This window comes from Microtus ochrogaster, chromosome 1 (assembly GCF_000317375.1).
Source record: "Microtus ochrogaster isolate Prairie Vole_2 chromosome 1, MicOch1.0, whole genome shotgun sequence".
Taxonomy (NCBI): domain Eukaryota; kingdom Metazoa; phylum Chordata; class Mammalia; order Rodentia; family Cricetidae; genus Microtus; species Microtus ochrogaster.
The window spans coordinates 118,265,213-118,289,724 of record NC_022009.1 but is presented as its reverse complement, the minus strand read 5'-3'; the positions used below and the strand labels follow the sequence as shown (position 1 = coordinate 118,289,724).

At 38.8% G+C, this 24,512-nt stretch overlaps 1 protein-coding gene across 1 annotated transcript in view; it reads left to right on the top strand.

Moving 5' to 3' along the window:
- The first annotated feature begins 379 nt into the window (after positions 1-379).
- Wdr49 (WD repeat domain 49) overlaps positions 380-24,512 on the top strand; it is a 100,710-nt gene continuing 76,577 nt past the window's right edge. Inside the window, exons 1-4 of the mRNA XM_005344204.3 lie at positions 380-629; positions 15,948-16,388; positions 16,937-17,113; positions 17,916-18,090. Of these exons, the coding sequence (XP_005344261.1) occupies positions 402-629; positions 15,948-16,388; positions 16,937-17,113; positions 17,916-18,090 (1,021 nt within the window). The 5' untranslated portion in view covers positions 380-401. The remainder of the gene's footprint in view (positions 630-15,947; positions 16,389-16,936; positions 17,114-17,915; positions 18,091-24,512) is intronic.

Below are 24,512 nucleotides of genomic sequence, written 5' to 3'. Positions count from 1 at the left end.
CTAACTGTATAGACAGGCTTCACAGAAAATACATTTTTCAAAGTTGTCTTTAAATATTAGAGGGTGTACCTTAACTTAAAAAGAGTAATGTGAGTTATTCTTCTAAAACATAACTTAAAAACGACTTTAAACATCAAAACCTTCAAGTCAGTCGCTGGTCAGGCACAGGGAGGAAAACGGAAAGTCCGTTGGCTTGATATTGGTTGCCAGGAAACACACAAAAGCACCAGGATAGAGCAAACAAACAACTTCACATTAGCTGGGGAGGTGGCCTTTGGGGGCATGCACACCACCAGGTGAAGGGGAACGTGATTTTGTTCCAATATTTTGCTTCATAATTATATAGTTGGAACTTTCATTTAAAATTCTTTTCTAAGTTGGGCTCTTCTCTAGAGGAGCCGATGGAAGGAACCAACAGCAACAAAAGAAATAAACACAGTTTTAGGATGCTGAGAAAGGGTGAAGTTATTCGGAGTCATCCTGATGCTGCACTTGAGTTAAACATGGGGCCACAGGTGGAGCCAACATGCCTTGAGAAGACAGAGGACATTTCTGTGAGTGAAGACTGCAGCCTCCTTGAAAACCAGCTCCGTGTGGAGGATTTTGTGAAGATGCAACAGGTCTTTGAGGTGAGTGTTTATCTGACTGACCAGAGGATGTGGGCTGTTCACAAGGGACAATACTATGAAACACGCACTTTTGGTTAAAAATACTGGAATAGCATGTCTGAGAGGTAACTGAGTTAACAGTATCAGTAACATATAAAGACCTGAATCTGATACCTAGCACCCATGTGACAAGCTAGATGTACAGGCACTCACTCATAATCTCAGTGCTGGGGAAGTGGAAGCAAAGAGTTCTCTGGGCTTCACTGACCATCCATCCTGCAGAGTCAGTGAGCCAGCCATTTCCAGTGAGAGCCCCATCTCAAAATACATCATGGATGTTCCCTCTGATGCTTGAGACTGATTCCACACATTTGCATGCATACACACACACACACACACACACACACACACACACACACACACGTTTCAATATATTTAATAGTCAAAGTAGGAACTTGAGAATGGTCAGGAGCTCAGGCTTAACATCAAGTCCTTGCAGCATTATCTTTCAGTTCTCTGGGACAAAACTAACAATTAATTTGAATTTGATGCACAAAAATATCATCACTATCAAAGAGTACAATGTATTATTTTATTTTTCTTAGAAATTAATACATTTTGCCAGAAAGTAAAACTTATGAATATGAACAGGGAAAGTCAGATGACTAAATTAATCCCCTGGTAAATAAATGCCCTTGCAATCATTAAGAAAGTCATAAGAATGAGGAAAATGCCAATACATGTATCCAGTTTGTGGAGATTCTTTTCTGCTACCCTCTGAGCGACACGGCCCCCTTTAAGCCTGATATGGGTACTGTGTTGGTCTGCAAATCTACGGCAAGAGACCTACTTTCCAGGCCTCGTGTTCTCCTCTGGAGAATGCCAGTCAAAGCAAACTGAGGATTTTGTTCTCATTCTATGTAGAAAATAAAACATATGATAACCACAACTGAATAATTTCCCCCTCCTTATCTTAGCTAACTATTTTGGAATTCTGCAACTATATATAATCAATAGCATACTTCAAAGTGAAATTTCCAGTGCAGGTAGGAATACTGTCATTCAGTGCTGTGGAATGTAGACAGACATAAACTTGTATACTTTCTGCCTTATTACACTTGCTAAGATGTGCCCTCAGGCCTCCATGAGCTCTTCTGGGGGTGCTTGAAATGTCTGTATTAATTGGAAGCAGACATATAATGCTTTGGAAATCAGTCTTAAAGCTAAGAAAACATGAAATCTAGCAATTATTCTGAACTATAATTGGCACCCATTTTAACCTTTACCTATCACAAAGTGATATCCAGATGCGGTAGCTGGAGAGATGGCTTAATAGTCAAGAGTGCTTTGTAAAGTTCTATCAGAGGACCTGAGTTCAGGTCCATGTCAGGCAGCTCATATGCTACTGTGACTCTAGCTCCAGAAGCATTAATGCCTCTGGCCTCTGTGGGAGCACGCGCGAATACACACACACACACACACACACACACACACACACACACACAAATAGAGAGGGATGAGGGAGAGAGAGAATTAAAAATAAAATGAATTTTCAAAAGACATTTGCTGTGGAAAATCTACTTGGTACTACTTTGTATAATAATTCAGATTCTACCTATATAAATACCAATTATTCCTGGGTAACAAAATCTATCACATTTAGTAATACTGAACATCCTACATTTCATTCTTTTAATCTTTGTGTATTTGCTATTCATCTAATCCATTTGTCTGAGAGATTTCAATGTGTCTCATGCCCACTGCCCCAGATAAATTTGGCATGTTTTGAGAGCCACTGCAAACATTTTGACAGCTTGAGGACAATCAAGAAAATATAACAGTGGATTATAACAGCTTTGGCTCCAGAATGAACAGAAATGTGGCAGCTTTGTTTTGATGTTGAGAACACAAAGGGTTTGAACGCTGGGGTCTATGGGAGCTAAGGTGTTAGAAAGTAGATATGTCCGAGAAATGCTCCTGATGTTGGAACTGCGCATCATTTGAAACACATCAGTCTTGGGTGAACCCAAATCACTCTTCAACCTCCAAGGGAAGTTTGAGCTCTTGCTCGTGTGACATTGAATCTTCAAAAGACTGACCATTTATTTTGAAATTTCAAGATGAAGAAACAAGAGTGAGTGAATGTAACCGAAAGGGAAAGAAGATGCGGTTCCAAGCTCCCGCAATCCTTGATAATCTATGATAGTTTAAAATGTGCAGGAAAAGACAAGAAGTTCATCTTTCACACTCTCAGCAGACAGGATGGAACCATACCCGATGGCAGGCACACAGCCAAGGCTGATGTCAAGCACTGTTGGACTCTAGCGTCCAAACACCGAGGAGGAGTCACCCACAGAGACCACCTCACACACCACAGCCGATGCAAAAACATGAGGATTTTATTAATTCTGTCATGGCAGGGTCCCCCAGCATTCGGGAAGCCGAGGGACCCTGAATAGCGGGTACAGTCTACTTTTAAAAGGGGCCACAGAAGCAAGGGGGGTTGTTCTTTGACTATTCTGATTGGCTTATTCGAAAGGGCTATTACCAATAATTGACTGGAGAGCTGTTGCCAGATCAGATGAGGCAAGAGGTCATTTTGACCCCGTTTCCCAGGGGACTGAACCAAAACATACGTATATGGGTAATTGTTCAGGAACTGAGTACGTGCGAGTGTAGCTGTTAGGTCCTTGGTTCCCAGGGGAGGAGGGGAAGCACTATGGCACAGAGGCTGAGAGGATTCAAAAATGGCTTCAGGATTGTCTTAAAGTCTTACAGCACAGAGAAGGGCCAATGAAGAGAGGCTTCGCCAGAACCCATCTCACCACAGAGGGATTGGCTCCCCAACATAGCTGCAGCACAGTACCCTAAAGAGTGGTGGACGAGGTCCATTCATGGAACACTTAGTCTCAGAAACATCAGGCTCTGGGACTGACTCTGTATTAAGTTTTGTTTGTTTTGTTTTTTTGTAAAGACAGCTTATTTGAGTCTGTAGAGTTATTAGGCATTGGTTTACATTCAGCTCCTTAAAAACAGGCAATGCTTAAATAAAAAACAGAGACTGGAGGCACACTCTGTGGAGGAGAGCATTTGTATTACATATTCAAGGACCTCGGGTGGGTCACCAGCACTAGATGGAAAATATCGCGATAAGAACCAGCCTCCGCTGGGCGGCGGTGGCGCATTCCTTTAATCCCAGCACATGGGAGGCAGAATCAGGAGGTTTTCTGTGAGTTCGAGGCCAGCCTGGCCTACAAACAGCTAGTTCCAGGACAGCTAGGGCTGTTACACAGAGAAACCCTGTCTCAACAAACAAACAAACAAACACGCCTCCATTTATCCTGGTACTGAGGAAGTTTACATAAGAGCTCCTCCACCTCAGTGCAGGCTTGAGAACAGAGTGAAGGCTTTTCTCTAAAACAAAATCAGAGCCAGAAAGATGGTTTAACAAGCACTTGCCTGGAAACTCTGTCAGACCTGAACTTGATCCCAGAAACTCACGGAAAGCACACAGAAAGAGCCAATTCCACTATGTTCTCCTCTGACCTCCACGTGTGTACTGTGGTAAATGCCATCCATATGCGTGTGTGGATAATAAATAAATAATAAATAAAACTTTAAAAATGAAACAGAAAGAAAGAAAAGTATAACTTGTTGTCTTTAGACTGGCAGTGTGGTTCTGAGGAAACTCATGAGCCTGGGGACATGAGTTTGATCCCTAGCACCTGGACAACAGCTGGGCACAGCAAAGCACAGCTTTAATACCAGCGCTGGGGAAATGGAAACGGGGCTCCCTGGCCAGCCATTCTAGTTGAGTAAGTGTTTCAGGGTCAGTGATATACCCTGTCTTAAGAAGCAAGGTGGAACAATGTTGAGGAAAACATTGGATCTCTGGCCTTCTTTACATGCAAGGGCACAAAGGTGCACGAGCAACTGAACACACACACACACACACACACACACACACACACACACAGAGTATGTATTAAGGCTGTATAAATGGGCATTACACATTTTACATCAATCTCTACATGAAATATCCTACACCATATTATTACTTAGTTGTTGTAGTAACATTCAGGAACAACGTGAGTCCTTATGCCCATTATACATTGAGTTAAAATGATCACATTATACATGAGTTAAAATTATCACAGTGTCTGAGAGTCACAAATCAAACCTGCTGGGCAGTTTTGCCACTTACAATGTTACTATGAAAACCAGTATCACTGAGTCTCATTTTCCTTTAATCTAACATGGAGAAATAGGAGTTTTGTTAAAAGTAAGCGGGGTATAATTACTAAGACCAGTGTTTGCCTCGCAGGAGAAGTTCTCAATGAACACAAGCTGTCATACATTTGATTAGTGGAGACTGAGCCACATAACATCTAACATTGTCTTGATTCTAGCTCAGGTTTCCTAAAGAAAGTTATGTTTCTGAATGACACACCATAATTTTCCTGTATTCTTCTCGTTTGTGATATGAAGCGAGAGTTACTCAGGCGAATCTTCACAGAGAGTACAAAGGCATCATTTCCTCTTATTCCACATTTCTATGTGCAGACAAAGGGTTTTAATTGATGTCTTGATCCTTTTTGGAGTAAAGAAGGTGAAGGGCTAGAGGGACTACAAGGGAACTGAGGGTTTCATTTTCTTTCAAGTGATGGTGTCAAAGGGCCGCGCAGCAGCTGGACGGGAGTGGAGCCGTGATTATTTATAGAACTGGGAAATGCTACCATTCCAACTTTCCTGCAGAGCTTCCAAAGCTTAGAGAAATGACACAGTCTCTAGATTCTTATATTATTCTGATAGCAACCATATTTTACATTTTCTTTAGAATTTCAAGAGTCAGCCATTGCGTGAGAAGGAGTGGCTGTGGCTGCTCGTTCTATAGGAATGGTGAGAGGTGGAGATTATAGTCCAAGGGAAATGAGATTTTTTTTTTTTTGAAGCGCCCATGCAAGGTGCCCAAACAGTTCTTTCCTCCCACTCTCTATCGTGTACCTTGATGTGTCAGGAACTTCCCACTCTGCTCAATGCTCCATCATTGGTTTGGTTTGGTGCCACAGTTTATCCAGCACACTTGGCTCCCGGGTCTGAGCTCTGAATTCCTCCTCTGGGCAGCCACGTTTACTTCATCCCTCGGCTCATGCATTCTGGTTCTGGCTTGGTTCTGCCCTACCTATTGTATTCTATCATTTGCCCATGCATGGCCTGCAAAATTTTTAGTGTTATTTTCCTTTGTTTTGCATATGTGTATATATGTATGTGTCTGCAGGGGGCAAATGTGTGGGCAGGTATGTATGTATATGGTTGCATTTAGAGGCCAAGGGACAACTTTGCCTCTCACCCCTTAGTCATTATCAATTTGGTTTTTTTTTATAGTTTTCCATCACCCTGGTGCTATGCTGGCTTGCCAGTGAGTCTCGAGGATCCACAAGCCCAATAAAAGTTTCTTTTGAGATGGTGCTATAGAGAATTCAATTTAAATAAGATAAAGCCTTCACTCAAAGCAAGCCCATTAAGTTGAGATTGTGTAGGCTCTGCGCTCTTCTAACTTGAAGTCAATGCATAATCAGCAAATAAAAATCTCCTACGATGAAATCACTGCAGGGAAAAGCTTGATGAAAAAAAAAGATAAGAATAACCCATAACATTTTTTATTAGTTTTTTTTTTTTCTAAAGGCATCCCAGGGAAATTGGCAAAGCTTAATCTGTAACTCTATTATGTGGCTCAAAGTTCATTCAGTAGCCACAATCAATTAGCACCTGCTGAACAAAAGCAGCAAGCCAGACACTTCTTCCCCAGCTCCCTTAGTGGAATCCAACACTTAGTTTTGATGGAAGCAGAAAATGAGGCCGGCTCTGTAGGTCCTGTTTGCTCCTCAGCACCAAGGCAATGATGCCTGAACAAACTCAACACTCCTACAGCTGGAAATCACCACTGAAATTAGCAGAGGGATTCTTTGACAATTTTGTCTGACTTATTAAGATTTATGGGCAATGTTAGTAACTAGTGTCATCACCAAAGAGTCAGTGCGGTGATCTGGTTGAGTTGCACAACAAATGACCTTTTTGATATGTTCCTGAATTTGGTTTGCAAGTATTTTCACGAGCACTTTTGTATCTATGTTCATAAGGGAAACTGTTCTATAGATCTCCTTCTTATTGAGTCTTTATGTGGTTTCGGTATCAGGATAACTGTGGCCTCATATCAATATTGTTAATTAGGTAATCTTCCTTCTTTTTGTACTTTGTGGAATAACTCCCTGTCACTAGGAGTTATATGTGGGAGGTCCTTCCGTCTATGTCTTGCACTTATTGGTTAATGAATAAAGAACTGCTTTGAGCCTATGGCAGGGAAGAACAGAACTAGACGGGAAAATTAGATTGTATGCTGGGAGAAAGAAGGGCAGAATCAGAGAGATGCCATGGAGCTACTGGAGACAGATGCTGGGAATTTTAGCTGGTAAACCACGTGGCGATACGCAGATTAATAGAAATGGGTTAAGTTAATATAAAAGTTAGTCAGTAAGAAGATAGAGTGTGATGGTTTGTGTTGCCTGTTTTCTTGATTTGCTCAGCTGGTGTATTCACAGGGAATGTCTGCTGGTGCCAGAGGCTGGCATACTGGGATGAGTTAGGGGAGGTAAGGTTGGAGGAAAAGTTTTTTGTAATTTCTTGGGGATGGCATCAGTGTGGAACGGGAGACACAGCAGGTTTTTTTTGCTACAGAGATGGGTATATGACTGGGAGATTGTAGGTAGGGAATCAGAGGAGGCTCTTTAGATAATTCTTATCACAGATGTTCTTATTAGTTATTAGGGAAAACACTATTACTTGTATAAAAATGACTCAGACTCAGGATATCTTTAGTTAGTGTGAGGAGATCTCAGTAAGGGTGTTCACTTGGCTCGGTGTTCTTGGGCCTGCTGGAAGATAGAGCATCATGGTAGAAGGTTATACGTAGGAAAAGTAATCACTTACTGATTCCCAGGAATCAGAGTTTGTAAAAGAAGGGTCCAGAGCATTCATATACTTCCAGGCATGCTCACAGTGATCCACTTTTTCCAATTAGGCCCCATTTCCTAATTTTTTCCATCTCTCAATAATGCCATCAAAGTAGACACTCATTAGTTAATTAATCTGCAAATGAAGATGGAGCTCTAATGATGCAGCCACTTTCTCAAAGCTCATCATATGGCAAAAAAAAAAGTCCTTCAACACACGCATGTTTGGGGAGCAGCTCAAGCTCAAGCAAGAAATTACTTTCTCATACCAGAGAGAGGTTTCCCAGAAGCCTTTCTCAAATCAGAAATACTCAGGTTCCCATCTTGCGGGTAAGGACATCAGTAGGTAGAATGGGGGTTAAGAAATCCATTTGCAAAAACAAACAAACAAACAAACAAACAAACAAACAGAAAAAACCCCACAAAGCTTTATGTTACCAAGGGAGTACAAGGGCGGATAAGGCATTGATTGATTGACTGATTTAAACAAGATATTGCTGTGTAACCCATGTTGGCCTTGTAATCCTTATATATCCTGAGTTGAATTCAAACTCTTGACCCTTTCTGCTTTAGCTTCCCACATGCTGTGATTACAGATGTGACTCCGTATCTGGCCAGTAGGGTGCATTGTGCTACCTACTTCCAGGCATCTAGAACTCATCTGTGAAGGAAAAAGTAATAGGTAATAAAGATGAGACTAAGAACCAAGCCACAACCGTATCAGGAAGGACACAAGGAACCATGTTAAAGGGACGGAGGTTTATCTTGGTGTCTGTGAAGAGGCTTGGCACATTTTAATTATGGAAGTTATACAATAAGATTGATAGTTCAGAAACAACTTTAAAGCTGGAGGTAGTTTTGGAACGTTGTGGGAATAATTGTGGCATTGGCAGTAGGCAGAGAGGAAGAAGAGAGAATCAGAAAGCTAGTTCAGCAGATTTGTTACTGATTGAAGAGAGACTAAAATGAAATTTATAGCTGTGATGCACACAACTGTTGACTGATTGGGCATGCTGAGTAAGGTGGAGTCAGGGAACATGGAAGAAGTGGTTACTTGTTCTCCCTGAGTTTTCTTTAAAACGTATCCAACACACAGAAAGCATGAAGCTAGAAGCACAATTGCAGTAAAAATAGTCTTCCAATTAAATTTAACAATTAACATTTTGACATTTTACTTTTCACTTTATACATATTTTATATAAAAGGCTTTACCTAAGTTACTTAAAAATAACTTTGGCATCTTAATTTAGCCTTAGTCAGCTTAGCACACACCTGCTAGAAACAAATCCATTCTTCTACATAATCATAATGCCCTTTTGTACCAAGAAAGCTTGACCTCATACATTACCAAACAAAATCCTTATTAAAATATCCCTACATATCTCCTTGCAATATTTCTATACTATATATATATTTTCACAGATCCAAGCCAGGATCTGGGCTATTAGTCATTTGCTTTAGTCAGTCTTTCTTTTTGCTTTCCCTTCATCTTCAGGAATTCTTTCTTTCATCTCCCATGAAATGGATGTTTCAAAGAACTTGTGCCAATAGGGTGTTTTAAATGGCAATTGGGGTTTGGTTATTGCTTCTTCACTCTTAGATTTAGGCCCTCTAATGTTTGGCAAGGACACAGCCGAGGGTCAATTCTGTCTACTGCTTGTCTGGCATAAGGAATAATACCATAAGAATGGGTAATCTTAACTGTTAACTTGGTAAACACCTGGGGGATTAATGAAGGATCCTCTGGGGGAAGAGAAGTCTCTGTGATGGCATTTTTAGAAATATGTAGATCATAAAGGTTCTCATCTATGGAATAGATCAATATCCTGATGGAGTTAAAATGTGGTAGCATATATTATGATGGTAAATTGTATAGAATGGATCCTAATCAGAAGAAGTAAATCACTGGGTGTGTGTCCTTAGGGGTATACTTTGGTCTGTTCCTTTTTGTTATAACATTTTCTGCCTTCCGCACAACATGAAGTTAGAAGAGCTCTCTGCCACACAGCTCCACAATCAAGAGATACTAGCCAAGCATACAAAGAAAATCAAATATATACTTAACCTTCAGATACCATGAGTCCATGCAACTCACTCCTCTTTGTAAGTTGTTCGGTCATGTTTTGGGGCACAGATATATGTAGCATATACATATAGCACTTTGATCTGTGATTAAAGTGGCTCCACCAGAGTTATCCAGTACAAAGGCACTTTTTAGGTGATGTTTTCATATTACATTAGGACTATTTTTCAACAAGCTTTCTTTCATTGGCCTGATTGATGCTTTATTTTTAATGATCATTGCTAGAAACAGTATTTAGAAAATGATGTATTCAATGTAATCAATCATTTTTTATTCTCAGGATGGCATTTGTTTATAAGACTTCTTTATTTCACTCTCGTCCCTTTTCACTCTCATTTTATTTCATCTGAGCATACTACAGATTCGTGAATTGATATTTTATAATACTGTTTCACTAGTCATAACCATCGTTAATCTTTGTAAGGTTAAACTTCCCTCAAATCCTTTGAGTCAGTTTCTTTACCTTTTCTCTCTCTTTCTCTCTCTCTCTCTCTCTCTCTCTCTCTCTCTCTCTCTCTTTCTCTCTCTCTGTGTGTCTTCCTCTCCCTCTCTTATTTTCCTGTTTTCTTTTTGGTTTATAAACAGGGCTGTTCTGTGTAATCAGTCTGGCTATCCTAGAACTTGCTTTGTAAACCAAGTTGGCCTTGAACGCACAGAAGTGCATCTGTCTCTACCTCCTTAATGTTGGGAATAACGGCATGTGCCACCTCTGTTCAGAATTTCTGTATCCTTTTAATATTCCCTATTATTTTTATTTTTCCAGCACAGTTTTTCATTAGTGCACAAGACTTGGAGTCTGCCACTTTTTCAAGACTCTAGTTCCATTTATTAGAGAATACTATTTAGACAATTAAGATTTGAGAAACAGGGTCCTTACCACTACTGGGGCTGATATTTCTACTGTGTCTTTTTATTTGACAAAGCTAGAATTTATTTATACTTATTCACATCAATATGTACACATCATTGATCAATAGATTTAAAAAAATAATGACTTTATAATATCTTCAGTTCAATTCCAACACCACAGGGTTTATTGTAAACTTGTACATTGTGTACTGGAATGTTAAGGCCTGTGTTTGTGCTAGTAAGTTCCTTTGAGAGAGTAAGTGAAAATTGAAACCAACTAAGCCCATTGAAGCAGGAGGAAACAATGAACTTGAGCCAGTCAAATGGTCTCTCCTGTCCTGTTGCTCTGTTTTTCGTGACTGTTCTTGAAAAGATGGAGATTACAGAGGATGTTATAAAGGGATGCATCTGTTCTGAAATAATGTACCTTCTCTTCTGCTTCAAAGATGCTCACAGCATTTGACAGAGAGCCCTAATACATATTCATAAGCAGCATGGTTTATAAGCAAGGGAAATTGAGGCAACCACAATGGAATGGAGCATGAGAAAGCAGCATGCTAATTTAGAATTTAATTATAAAGATAGAGAGAGGATGCATTTTGATAGTGTGTCTTCATTCAACTGTAATGGAACATTAACAAAAACTCACACTGACTGCCTGACAAAAAATATTAATTTGGTGAAACGCTTAGTAAAACTAGTGGGGCTCGAGAAAAGATTTAGATACTGATTTTGAACTTTTAGAGAAAAGGCAACATTGTTGAATTCTAATTGTCTGTGTAAAAGCAAAAATATAATGTACAAACAAAAGAAAAGGTTCTGATCTCTTTAAGACTGATGATTATATAATATCATCAAGCTTAAATGCCAGGTATTTAATATGAGAAAAACAACATAGTGATATTCAGGCCTTTGTTAGACTTTTAGTAATTTAGGAGCAGGTGTTACCCATTATGACTAACATATCTTGGCTTACACTGAAATGAAAGTGTTTTCAAGAGAGTTTACCTTTTTTGAAGTTAATTCTGTGTGTTTATAATAGTATTTGGCATGGAATGGATATTCAATGTTTGTTGAATGAATAAACAAACCTATCCTTGATGCCTTGTATGGTATGGTATACATATCCTTGAATAATTTCGCATGAGTGCATGGGTGGAGGAAAATCTTTCATCTAATGTTTTGACTTTTATTTACAAGTTCTGATGGCAAACGCCTAATGAATGAAGATAAAGAATTTTAGACCAGTATCACTATTATCCATTGTCAGACTTTGGCAAGAGAGAAAATATCTAGACTTTGATCAAACTGCATTTTGATTTCCTCCTAAATTTAACCTTCATGTGCATTTTTTGTCTTTTTAGATGCAAATTTTTAAGTAGGAAAAAAGAGTAAATGTTATGCATTTTATTATAAGCACTGTTGTTATTATTAAATGGCTAGGAAAACAAGTTTGGCAGAATTTGAAAGATGACCTTAAATATTTGCTTTGGGGATATATTGATCTTTTTCAGAAAGATGTACATGTGTGTAGTTCAAAAAAATTACATTTCAGCCAGGCGGTGGTGGCACACGCCTTTAATCCCAGCACTCGGGAGGCAGGGGCAGACAGATCTCTGTGAGTTCGAGGCCAGCCTGGTCTACAAGAGCTAGTTCCAGGACAGGCTCTAAAACTACAGTGAAACCCTGTAACAAGCAAATAATCCCAAAGCTGCCTGCCACGGACCTAATGAAATGATCATATGTTTTTCTCTTTCAGTTTATTTATATGGTGAATTACATTGGTAGATTTTCGTATGTTGAACTATCCACGAATCTCTGGGATGAAGCAGACATGATCATGATGGATGATTTTTTTTTGTTGTGTTCTTGGATTTGGCTTGCTAGTATTTTATTGTGTATTTTTGCATCAGTGTTCATGAGGGAGATTGGTCTGTAATTCTCTTCCTTGATTGAGTTTTTGCGTTGGTTTCTGTATCAGGGTAATTGCAGCCTCTTAAAAAGAGTTTAGCAATGTTCCTTCTGTTTCTATTACGTGTAACGCTTTGAGAAGTATAGATATTAGGTCTTCTTTGAAGTTCTGATAGAATTCTACACATTTAAAATTGTTTTCTTCTGCTTCTTCTGGGTTTGGATGATCAGGTCTTCCTATTGTAAGACCACTGGGTTCTGGTGTTATCTTGTTGCTTTTGAAGTTGTTGAATGAATTGTTGCATTGGTGCCTACCTGTCTCTTCTTCTAATTGGCGCCAGAAGTGTCTTTGCCTCTTAGTCCATTCCTTGCAGTTGCTGACTGGTCTTTGGGAGCTGTTCTTGATCTGCTCTGTACTGTTACTGTCTGTGTCTCAGGAAGCTGCTGAGTCTCTCTTGGTCCACTCTATTGGAGTGCCATTTTGGTCCACTTTGTGTAGTTACAGCCTGTGCTTCAGAGTTCCTTTGAGGTCTTGGAGGATAGGAGGGTTTGGGGGGTGGAGTAGATCTTGTAGAATACAGGGTCCAATCAATGGGGTAAAAGTGTAGGAGCAGCCTACTTTCAGGGAGCTTGCTTGATGGCTGCTTAGAGAGGCTGTGGCAGGTGGAGGAGCAGTCCAGGGTTTTGCCCCAGTATTGAGGGCCCAGAGAGTGGGGCGATCCACTGGGTGGGTGATCACTTACCTCTTGTCAGTCTCAGCCTGTGCTTCAGAGGTCCTCTGAGGTCTCAGGGGGATAGGAGGGTTTGGGGGCAGAGCAGAAATTGTTGCTTGTGGGGTCCAATTGTTGGGGTTGGGGAGTCTTCCTTAATCCTTTAATCAGGGAATTCTTTAAGCCCTTGAGCAGATCATTTCCACTCACTGACATTCTGAGGCCTTCTTCTAGCCCTGCCACTGTCACACAAGGAAAGGCTGTTTTTCCCATCTCCTTAGAGCCACATTGTCCACATGTGTTAAATTATATCAGACACCATGTATAAATAATATTATATATGTAGTGTATGTTAATTGTCAACTTACTCATGCTGACATAGAACTTAGTACATATTTTTATTCACATATTCACAAAATATAAGTTTTATGGAGCTAATGCTAGGAATGGCAGACACAGACATTTTAAACAAACATGTAAAAAAAATGGTTTTATCTTTAAACTTAAACCAAATGCGTAAACCATGTATGAACCATGACTAATGGAACCATCGTGGAAGTCATATGTACCTCTGTGCCTTTTTATCAGGTTCATAAATTGGAGTAATTCTCATCTCTTCTCTGAGTGCATGTTGGCATTATCAAAAATACAGAACGTTGTCATGCAGCTGTTTATATTACTTCAGGGAATGTAACTGCTATTTTATGCTAGATTAGTAATTCTATAATTTTAAATACACAAAATAAAATTGTCTCTGTATTTATCAGGTTTCCTGTTCTTGTCAATATAGCACAGTTTCTGGTTCGTAGAAAAGATATTGAAGGTCTGGGTTAAAATGGTGTTTTATCGATGAACTAGAATATGGTCAGACAGTGCAGGCTTTTCTGCAGCACAGTGTTTCCCCAACCATAAAATTATTTTTGTTGCTATTTCATAACTGTAGTTTTGCTACTGATTTGAACTATAATGTAAACAATTATGGAGACGGATTTGCCAAAGGGGCTGTGATCCATCCACAGGATGAGATTCATGGCTGTAGTGTCTTACAATAAAGATCACAATTGACTTAATTTTCAAAAACAGTTTTCAACTTTGTTTATGATGGAGTACACTTAGATCAATATATCTTTGTTTATACTGAAAATATGACCCTTGAAATAGTTCATCTATCTAAACTTTCCAGACTAAAAATAAATTAGTGAAGATTGTCAAAGCATTTAATGTAATTATTTTTTCAGAAAACTGATTTAGTTAGTTAAGTAACTAAACAAATCTCCATCAACCTACTGATTACCCCAATATATACTCAAGATTATTTTTATGACAGTACTGCTATGACTGATGCTGACACACCCATCTTACAAGTGGATAAGTTAAAACTAAGCAGTGAAGTAATGTGCCGACAATTCCTTCATCTGGATGGACCCAGAAATACACATTCATGGGGAGGGCAATGGTGAGGACACATGGCACCAATACATAGCAAACAAAACATCCATTTGTTCGAGCCGTCTTATTCCTTGATACTACATGATACTAGGTGTATCTTCACTCTTTGGCACCCTAATGCGGAAAATCGATTCCCTCATCACAAATCCCACTATTGATATTATGCTCTGTTCTTACTTGAAATACAGGTAGATGGTGGATTTGCCTTCCACCCCAAATTTCTTTGTAAACAACAAATAACTACTCACAGAATTTTCCTGATCTGAAGCATGTAGAGAATAGTTAAAATTTAAAACTTCTAGACTCACAAAGTCAAACAAGGTTGACAATTCTGCTGCCTTCTTCTAGATCTGCCACTATAATACAAAAAAAAAAAATGCTGTCTTCCCTATCGCCTTAGAGCCATATTTTCCACATTTCCCACCTGATGATTTGCTCTTTAAAATGGTCCCTGAGTACTTTTGGGAGGTGTTGCTGATGTTCCCAAGCTCAAGAAGATTGGGAAATGCCAAAAACTACTTAATGAATTACAATGCTGTTGCTCATGAATTCAGTTACAAAGAAATAGCAATGACATTAAATAAGGTGTCTTTCAGTAGAAAAACACACTAAATAGAATGATGTCATTAGCACCTTATGAGAATGGGGTGGTTAGAGATTTGAAGAAACACACCCCTGTGTTTCCTTTGGGAGTCATGCTGTTGTATCTGGTACCTTAGCATTTGCACATACTTTAGGAAATATAACTATTATTATAGTGTCTTTTATAATAGTATGTTGCAGAGTATATTTCTTATCCTTGAATTAAAATTTCATTATGTTGTAGTTTTTCTGGCTCTATCAACCCTTACATTCATTCTCCTATAAGACACTATATTTGCCTTCTGTTGCTTCTATGAAAGATCACCACAAACTTAGTTGCATATGTATGCTATTGTGTTGACGTACAGTGTGGTGGTCAAAAGTCCGAAATGAGATTTACTGGGCTAGCAAAGCTGTTACCAGAATTGCTTTCCCTTCTGAATTGATTCCTTGCCTTTTCCAGCTTCATGGTAAAATGTCTCACATCTCTGCAATTCCTACTTCCATCAACACATATTCTCCAACTCTCCTGCCTCAACACTGTAAGTGCGGAAGCAGATTCTAGTACTATAAATTATTTGTCTCTCCTGCCAAAATCCTGTAAGCATAGCATCACTCTCAAACAGAGGATGCTTTTCTTGCCAAGCTGCAGGAATTGCTGACTAAATTCAACCTTGATACATCACAATGCTCTTCTCTGTGTGATGATGTTTCTGTTGTCTTACTTTTCTGTTCCCATCTATAGTCCCAAGATCCAAGACAAACCATATGTATGCCCAGGGAAGAATTCATAGAGAAGATGCCAGAGACTTTGGGCTGGGGCACCAAGCAAGAATTTGGAGAACTCTTTGACAAAGTGGATGTGGCCCGGGATGGCTTCATTGACTGGGACCGGCTGACTTCATTTATACTGCTATCACTTTATGAGAGAGATGAACGAGCACAGGCAACAGTGGTTCCTCAATGGAAGGACCTTGTATTTCTCCCAGGAAAACACAAGGACACCATCCAGAAAGTAGTTTTCTTAAAAACGTCAAGTCGTTATTTGACTATCAGCAAGGAAGGCTTACTAGGAGTCTGGGGAGAGAACTTAAAATTGCAAGAAGCACTTCCTATCACTTCAGATGCTAGCAAACTCAAACACCTCTGGGTGACAAGTTTGGTTTCTCTGGAAAATGTTAACAAGGTACAAAACCTTTATAAATACACTTGCTACTTATGATAAAGGTGAGAAAATTTTGGGGGAAAGCCTCTGGCCAATACCAAGTGCAATACCAGCAGCGACAGAGAACCACATTCATCCATGGTGACTCTCATCAAACCTGGAGGTGATGTGAGCAGAAGTATTTGCTTTCCAAAGCCCTTATCTTGGGTGTCTTAAAATGACATCACAGATAAAGAGTGACTCATATATTTTTCTCTTTTTCCTTTTGAATGTGGTTAATTGTCATCATTCTTAGGGATGGAGGATGCTGGTGGATGTATGATTGAAATAAGCAAAAAGGGTGTCTGGATGCCTTTCATGATTAAAGTATTTTGTTTTGGTTTGATTTTTGGCTAACGTCCAATGTTAGAATTGAATACCTTTGTGCTATGCATACTTCCATAACATTGTAATGACACTCAGAGAACTATATCTCACTCAGAAATTAGATTTGCATGCCTGTTTTGTATATTAATTTCACTAAATTTACCATAAATATCCTTTGATTTTTTTTAACTTGGGCACTATAGATAGCAGTGGCCTTTACAAGCAAAGAGATTTGTTTCTATGATCTACTGTCTAAAGAAGAATTTCCTTGTCAATACAAACTCCAAGGCCTGAAAGGAACTCCCATCTGCATGGATTATTGGTATGATCCTCTTGATCCCAAGGAATCCATCCTTTCTTTTGGGGATATAACTGGAAAGGTAAGTGAGGGGAAGAAAGATAAGAAGACACAATAAGAATTTTTTAATCCTCGAATTGTAGTGAAAAGTAGAAATTAAAACACCTTGAGTATGACTTTCTACGTTAAAAATTATGAGGGTAGACCCATTAGACATGTGAGAGATGAGGTGACACAATTTCACCTTTTAGTGATAAAATACAGACCCTTATATGATCTTCTGTTTTGTTTGTAGCCATATTTTTTCTAGTTTAAAACACTTACAGAATTGATGTTATAAAATAATTAATCCATTGGTTCTCAATATAAATAAATATTGACTATTACATTTCTGAACTAGCTTCCTATGGACATTATAAGGTAATTGTTTTGATATGGAGGATGTTTATTATCATACAGCCAAGAGTGTGTTAATTTTTAGTGTCACATAGCAGAGGAATAGAGGCATGAGCCTGTGACAATGGATACAGTCATTCCTTCTCCTATCAAAGTGCAGTTTAGATGAGAAACATCGCTACTTCCTCAATGACACTGGAGTGAGTCAGACACTGAAGAGGTTTGAACGAGCAATTCTCTTTCATGATTGTGAAAGTTCCCATTCTTAGAGTTTTCAATGTCAAGTCCTTTTTGAAATGAAAAGCAGTGCTTAGAAAGCCACTTTACCAAGTGTGTAATGGTTCTCCTGTCACAGCTTATGGGCGTTAAGTAATATTGGATAAGAATTGTTCTAGCTCATGATCCTACTCTGCGCTAATCTTAAAGTACATAGAACCATCGAATAGCTCTTACCCCGCTTATGTTTGCTTCTCTTTCAATGATTCAAGGTTCAAGGGATTGCTTTCACGGCAGCCACCATTTCCCTTTTTGAACGGCCTGCTAATGCAAGTGAAGATGAAGAAGCCACAATGACGATTGACTGGCCAGAGCTGCTCTCTGGATGTCACAAGTGTTGTCATGTATTACAGCACACACTTCATCATGGAGACTGGGTCAGGCAAGGTACTGAGTTTGAACAATAACAGGAGGAAAAAGTCATTTTCAACGTCAACATTTAGATTCTTTGATGAAAATGTTTCACACAGAATGTTTAAATCTAGAAACCAATAATTGGTTCTCTGGAGGTTTGAGGCTAGGCTTACTTTATCCCTTGAATGCTAGCAGGAATTACTTCTTTTCTTTCCTTCTAAAATGTATGCTTCATTCAATTAATTCAGGTGAACTGTCTTCTCAGAGATCTCAAAAGACAGAAGAAAATTGTCATAGAATTTCTCCAGCTTCAACTCCACTCTGATCCTACCCTGTGTCAGTCAATCACACACTGCTCAGTAAAGAATTTAATGAATTCCCCATAAGTCCTTCTCTTTTCTTTCCCTTTTTAGTTTGTATTCTTATGAGAAACATAGTTTGGCTATCTTCACAATGTAACTTTTAAAAATTTTTTACCAGCCGGTCGGTGGTGGCACACGCCTTTAATCCCAGAACTTGGGAGACAGAGGCAGGCAGATCTCTGTGAGTGCGAAATCAGCCTGGTCTACAAGAGCTAGTTCCAGGACAGGCTCCAAAACCACAGAGAAACCCTGTCTCGAAAAACCAAAAAAAAAAAAAAAAATTTTTTTTTTACCTTTTTCTTTTTCTTTCTTTATAACCTTTTGTTTAATTTTACTGACAATTTTAAATATATTTTAGTCTTTACTTTTACTATTTTAGTTATGTATACATACATGTTTAAAATTTAAAATATACTTTGTAAGAAAAGTCACTGTGCTTGCTAGTGACTTGACACACGAGCTAGAGCTACCCGAAAGGAAGGAACCTGGAGAAAATGCCTCCCTGCAATCCAGCTGTAAGACATTTTCTTAATTAGTGACTGATGGGAGGGGGCCAGGTCATTGTGGGCAGTGCCTTCTCTGGGTCTGAGTTCTATAAAAGAGTCAGCTGGAGTAAGGCAGTAAGCAGCACCCCTCACTGGCCTCTGCATAAGCTCCTGCCTCTAGGTTCTTGCCCTATTTGAGTTCCTGTCCTGACTTCTTTTGATGCTAAACAATAATATGATTTTGAATTAAATGTTATATGTCTATACATAAATGAAAGAACAGATTATAAAAACAAAGCAGTAAATTCTGAAATCTAGTGTAGTGGGTCTTCGAAGTTTAGTGTATTATTTGGGTTCCATTATTTTACATTGACATGGATAAGTAAGATGCAACCTGTAACATGAAGTTTAGCCTATTATTTGGGTTCCATTATTTTATAGTAACATGGAGAAATAAGAAGTAGTCTGTAGTATGATCCTTTTGAAGAGGCTGAGGTTATATCAAATAAGAGTTTCTACAGATGAGTGATGTTCAAACATCTTCTTTGTACTCAAGAATATATCCATCCATAGCTTCTCAGTATTAAGGCAAGGCAATCATGACTGTCTGAACTGTGGAGTGAACTTAAAGCTAGACTGGGAACTTTCTAAGACTCTATCTCAGAATTAAACAGAAAAGAAGGCTGGGTATATAGCTCAGTGGTAAGGTAGTTATCTAGCTTGCATGAGGTCTTAACACATGTGGATATGCACACACACACACACACACACACACACTCACACACACACAGGGAGGAAGAGAGGAAGGCAGAGAGAAAAACACAACAGCTCATACTTAAAGAAACACAATTTATCTCACATAAACAAGCACACAGGCAAGTCCACATGTATACACACATAAGTAATTTGAAATTTTTCCCTTATTCACTTTCTAGGTTTAAGGCTCAACTGCCTCTAAACATGTGACTACTTAACTCTTAATCAATGAAAAAGGATCTTCTGAGACACAACAGCAGACACCAGCTTAAATATGACTGTTGTCTGTAGTTTGGTTGTTTTGGTATGAGGAGAAGGGAGGAAGAGAAAATTGAAGAGGAAGAAAGGAGAAATGGAAGATAGAACAAACTATACCTCACTGGGGTTTGCAGCAATCATGGACATGATTCCTTGATTTCTAAGACCTGCTCTGCCAAGGGCACCAAGAGATGGTTACTTGGATTTGATACCCATTGCCCTGCAGAAACATGGATCAATAGTCTTATAATTTCTCAAGCATATATTTGGGCATTTTCTTCTTAGTATAATAGAATAAACAAGGGAAAAAAGAAACACAACTATGAAAACACATTCTTAGCACAATTAAGGGTAAAATATTTGTTATGTGAAAGTGTCTGAGAAGAAATTTAGTTTTAGTTATATGTACGTTAACATATGCTTTAAATGGGAGTTAAGATTCAGTCTACTTAAAATTTTGAGAAAGAAAATATTTTTATCTGGTCTGAGTGGTTCTATGTCATAGTTTAATAGAAAAATAATTGCATTCTGGAATGGTTGCAAATGAATGCAGCTATTTAGGGCAGTACTGTAGAGACTGTCTTGAATCTCAGAGAATTTCCTTTTTAGGAATGGTCTTCTATAGGGCATGTTTCAGAAGTTATTGTCAGAGAGTGTAGCTATTAAAGAAACATGAACCAGGTGTGGTGGTGCATGTCTTTAATTCTAGAATTCAATTTCTATGGGAAGATTGTAAGTCTGAGGTTAGCCTGGGTTATACAGACAGTTCAAGTTTATCCTGAGCCATGGAGAATGATCTTGCTTCTAACAAATGAAGAATCAAACACAAGTGGTTGGACTGTCACTCACTGGTAGTTGGAAAAATATTGCTAAACCAAAAACCATGAGTTTTTAATCACATAAAAATAAAAAAAAAAGAAATAACAAGAGGGAAAGAAATATATGAGGAAATTTTCAGACTAAAGAGACTTAGGGACTATTAAAGAGACTTCTATCATCCTTTATTTGAATCAATATTCAAACTACAAAATAAAAAATTAGAAAAGAAAAAAAATATTCTTTCACTTTGATCGCACACAGAAGGTGATAACATCAACTAACAATTATAACAAAATCATAATTGTTGCAGTAATTAATAGAACTGTTGCCAGAGAATTTAAACACAGACACCTGGTTGTGTTTCCTTAGGGAGTCTTTATAATTAGCAGGGATTGTGCTAGCAAGGGAAGTTGGATCTGGGGACATGTACCTGTGTTGCTCTGTTTCCCAGAACTGAAATGATCCCTTCCAGGTAAAGGAGATTGCATCACTGAGTAGCTAGACCATGTTGTCCTTATTGCCAGGAGTCATGCTGTGTTTGACACAGTAGAAATTAGCTGTGAGCTGACGACTTGAGACTGACAAAGCAATTTTCTTCCTTCAGCCTGCTTGTACTATACACACACTTCTGCCTGACATTCTGGAAATTCCGGAAATTCCAGAAATTAATTACACTTCTATCTTAAAAGTTACATAGCAGTATAGATTTTGGTTTTAAAAACATATTTTGAGTCGGGCGGTGGTGGCGCACGCCTTTTATCTCAGCACTCAGGAGGCAGAAGCAGGCAGATCTCTGTGAGTTCGAGACCAGCCTGGTCTACAAGAGCTAGTTCCAAGACAGGCTCCAAAACCACAGAGAAACCCTGTCTCGAAAAACCAAAAAGAGTGCTGGAGAAATCCCTAGAGGGTCGCTTCATTTTGGGTGGAAAGACACAAGAAAATTAGAAAGCCTTAACAGTCGAGCTGAGGTTTACAAGTAAACTTTTGGGTTTCTCTGATGTGTCTGTGTGTAGTGTGGCATAAAGTCTGAACTTTTGTTTTCTTCTACATTTTTAGTCTTTTAAGTAAAAATGAAAGAATCATGCTAAAATCCCCTATATGGACAGAACAAGGAATCCCTGATGAGTCTGTGGCATTTAAAGAGTCTAGTTATTCTATGAGGATCTAGATCTTTTGAGCAAAGGGGACCCTACCAAGACTCCCATGTTTTGTTAATATTTCCAAGGGGAAGTTTAGAATTTAAATCTGAGCAGAATTGTAAGAGGAAACATTTCTGAAAACATGTGATTCCCAAGTAAGGAGTCCCCTTTCCTAAGATTGAGACACCATAGTCACATGGTTCTTAAACAGTGAACTGATTTAGTTGTTTCTCCGTAAGTCAGATCCTTGGCTTTAGGGCTAAAGATGACGGTAGAGTAAATAGCAGTAACGGGGATTAAAATCCTCTGTTTTTAAATTGAAACACTGTGAGAGTACAACTCATCACTGAGCCAAACTCTTCCAGTGGAAAAAGATGCTCAAGATAGACGTTAACCATCGAAACTTACTGTATTTACATAAATATGCCATGATTCTACCTGTGAAAACAAAAATGTACTTATAGGTAGACTTGCTGGAGGAGGGGGGGAAGGGTGGGAGGAGGGGGAGGGAAATGGGAGGCTGGGAGGAGGTGGAAACTTGTTTTTTTTTCTTTTCTCAATAAAAAAAATAAATAAATAAACACATACATCTCAAAATTTTAAAATACCTTAAAAAAAAAAAGAAGCACAAGAATGCTCATGATGATTTTCCTTAGAGACGGCAAACTTAATTTTCATTTTTACTCTCTCATGCTCTCAGTTTTGACCATGAACTTACTTTTACTTTACAATGAAAATCTGATTTTAAAACCAAAAGTCTTGCCATCCTAGAACCTTCATCCAACAACTGATGGAAGCAGATGCAGAGATCCACAGTAGCGCACCAGGTTGAGCTCCCTAAGTTCAGTTGAAAGTGGGAGGTGATGCGGGAGAGTCTTCTGTTTTGTGTTAATTTCATTGGTTAAAAAAGAGACTGCCTTGGCCCTTTAATAGGACAGAAAATTAGGTAGCTGGAGTAGACTGAACAGGATTCTGGGAGAAAGAAAGCCGAGTCAGGCAGTCGCCATGATTCTCCTCTCCGAGATGGATGCCCCTTAGACTCGTCCCGGTAAGCCACACTCAAGTGGCAATACGGATATTAGAAATGGGTTATATCAATATATAAGAGCTAACCAATAAGAGGTTATAACTAATGGGCCAGGCAGTGTTTAAAAGAAAAAAAAAAGACATTTGTTTCTTATATTTCCTATTTTTTCTCTTTATTTATTTTGTTTTTCATTTTCCATACCAACCCCAGTTCTCCCTCTTTCCCTTTCTCCTGCCCCTCCAACTTTTTCCTTCTGGCCCCATCCTCTTCTCACAGGAGGTAGGGCCTCCCTTGGGGAGTCAGCAAAGACTGGCTTACAAGTTGAGGCAAGACCAAGTCCTGCCCAACGCTTGTATCAAGGCTCAGCAAGATATTTCACCATAGGGAATGGGCTCCAAAAACCCAATTCAGGCACCCTCCCTACCATTGCTAGTAGTCTTAGCTGCTCTCATCCTTGTGGATTCCTGGTAATTTCCCTAGTGTTAGAGGAGACTGCTTGTTTGTTTCCCGGCTATCCAGACTCTGAAATAATCACTCAGAAACTCTATTATTTGTAATACTATTTGACCAATAGCTTAAACGCATGTCTGGCTTATTCTTATATCTTAAACTAACCCAGATCCATTAATCTGTGCATCACCACAAGGTTGTGGCTTACCAGCAACGTTTTGATGGGCTGCAGTGCAGGCATTTGTCCCCAGTGGTGGCTACATGGCATCTCACTGATACTGCCTTCTCTCTCTAGATATATCTCTTCCAGCCTGGTTATGGTCTGTTAAGCCATTGACTGAGAACAGCTTCTTTACTCATTAACCAATAAAAGCAACACATAAACAAAAGGACGTCCTACACCACCCTAGCACCAGGTTTCTCCCTAACCCCATAATGGCTCCCTCTATCAAGATATCTTTTACTGCTCTTCCCCTCCGTCTCTCCTCAAGTTGGACATTTTGATTCCTTAAGTTCCCATTTCCTGTGCCCTCCCCTATATCCCTTCTCCCAGTTTACCCAGGAGATGTTAACTATTTCCCCTTTCTGGGACCCATATGTGTCCCTCTTAGACAAACAAGTATGTATAATGATAAAAACACTGGAGTTTGTCTTTTATTCTTAAAACATTATGTAAAATTATGTTAAAAATGTTTCTTCTTCTAATTTTCAAACTCACCGGGAGTGTGAAAAACAAACAATTAATTTGTCCAGCTCATCTTATTCCATAACTAATACTCTAGAGAGATTTTTTAAAATTTTATTTTCATCACAGTGTGTAATTTCCTTACTACAATTAAACAAGTGAGAAAAACATTTTTACATTTCAGGTAACCTGTTTTAAAGCAATGGCTCTATGGTTCTTCTTTTATCTTTTACTCATATGTTCCCCAGGAGCTCTGTCGTTCTAAAATTTAATGAGAAACAAGCTATATCTTGATTTAGATACAAGGTGTGAATTATTGAAGCTCTAATATGTAACCTTCCAGACCCATAAATGTCATCCAGTAAGCCATAGACTTGAATCTTAGAACAATAATTGAAACTAGAACAACATTAAGCTCTGTGTCTTAGAGATCCCCAATGATGGAGGAAGGTCATTGGTTAATTAAATAAAGAA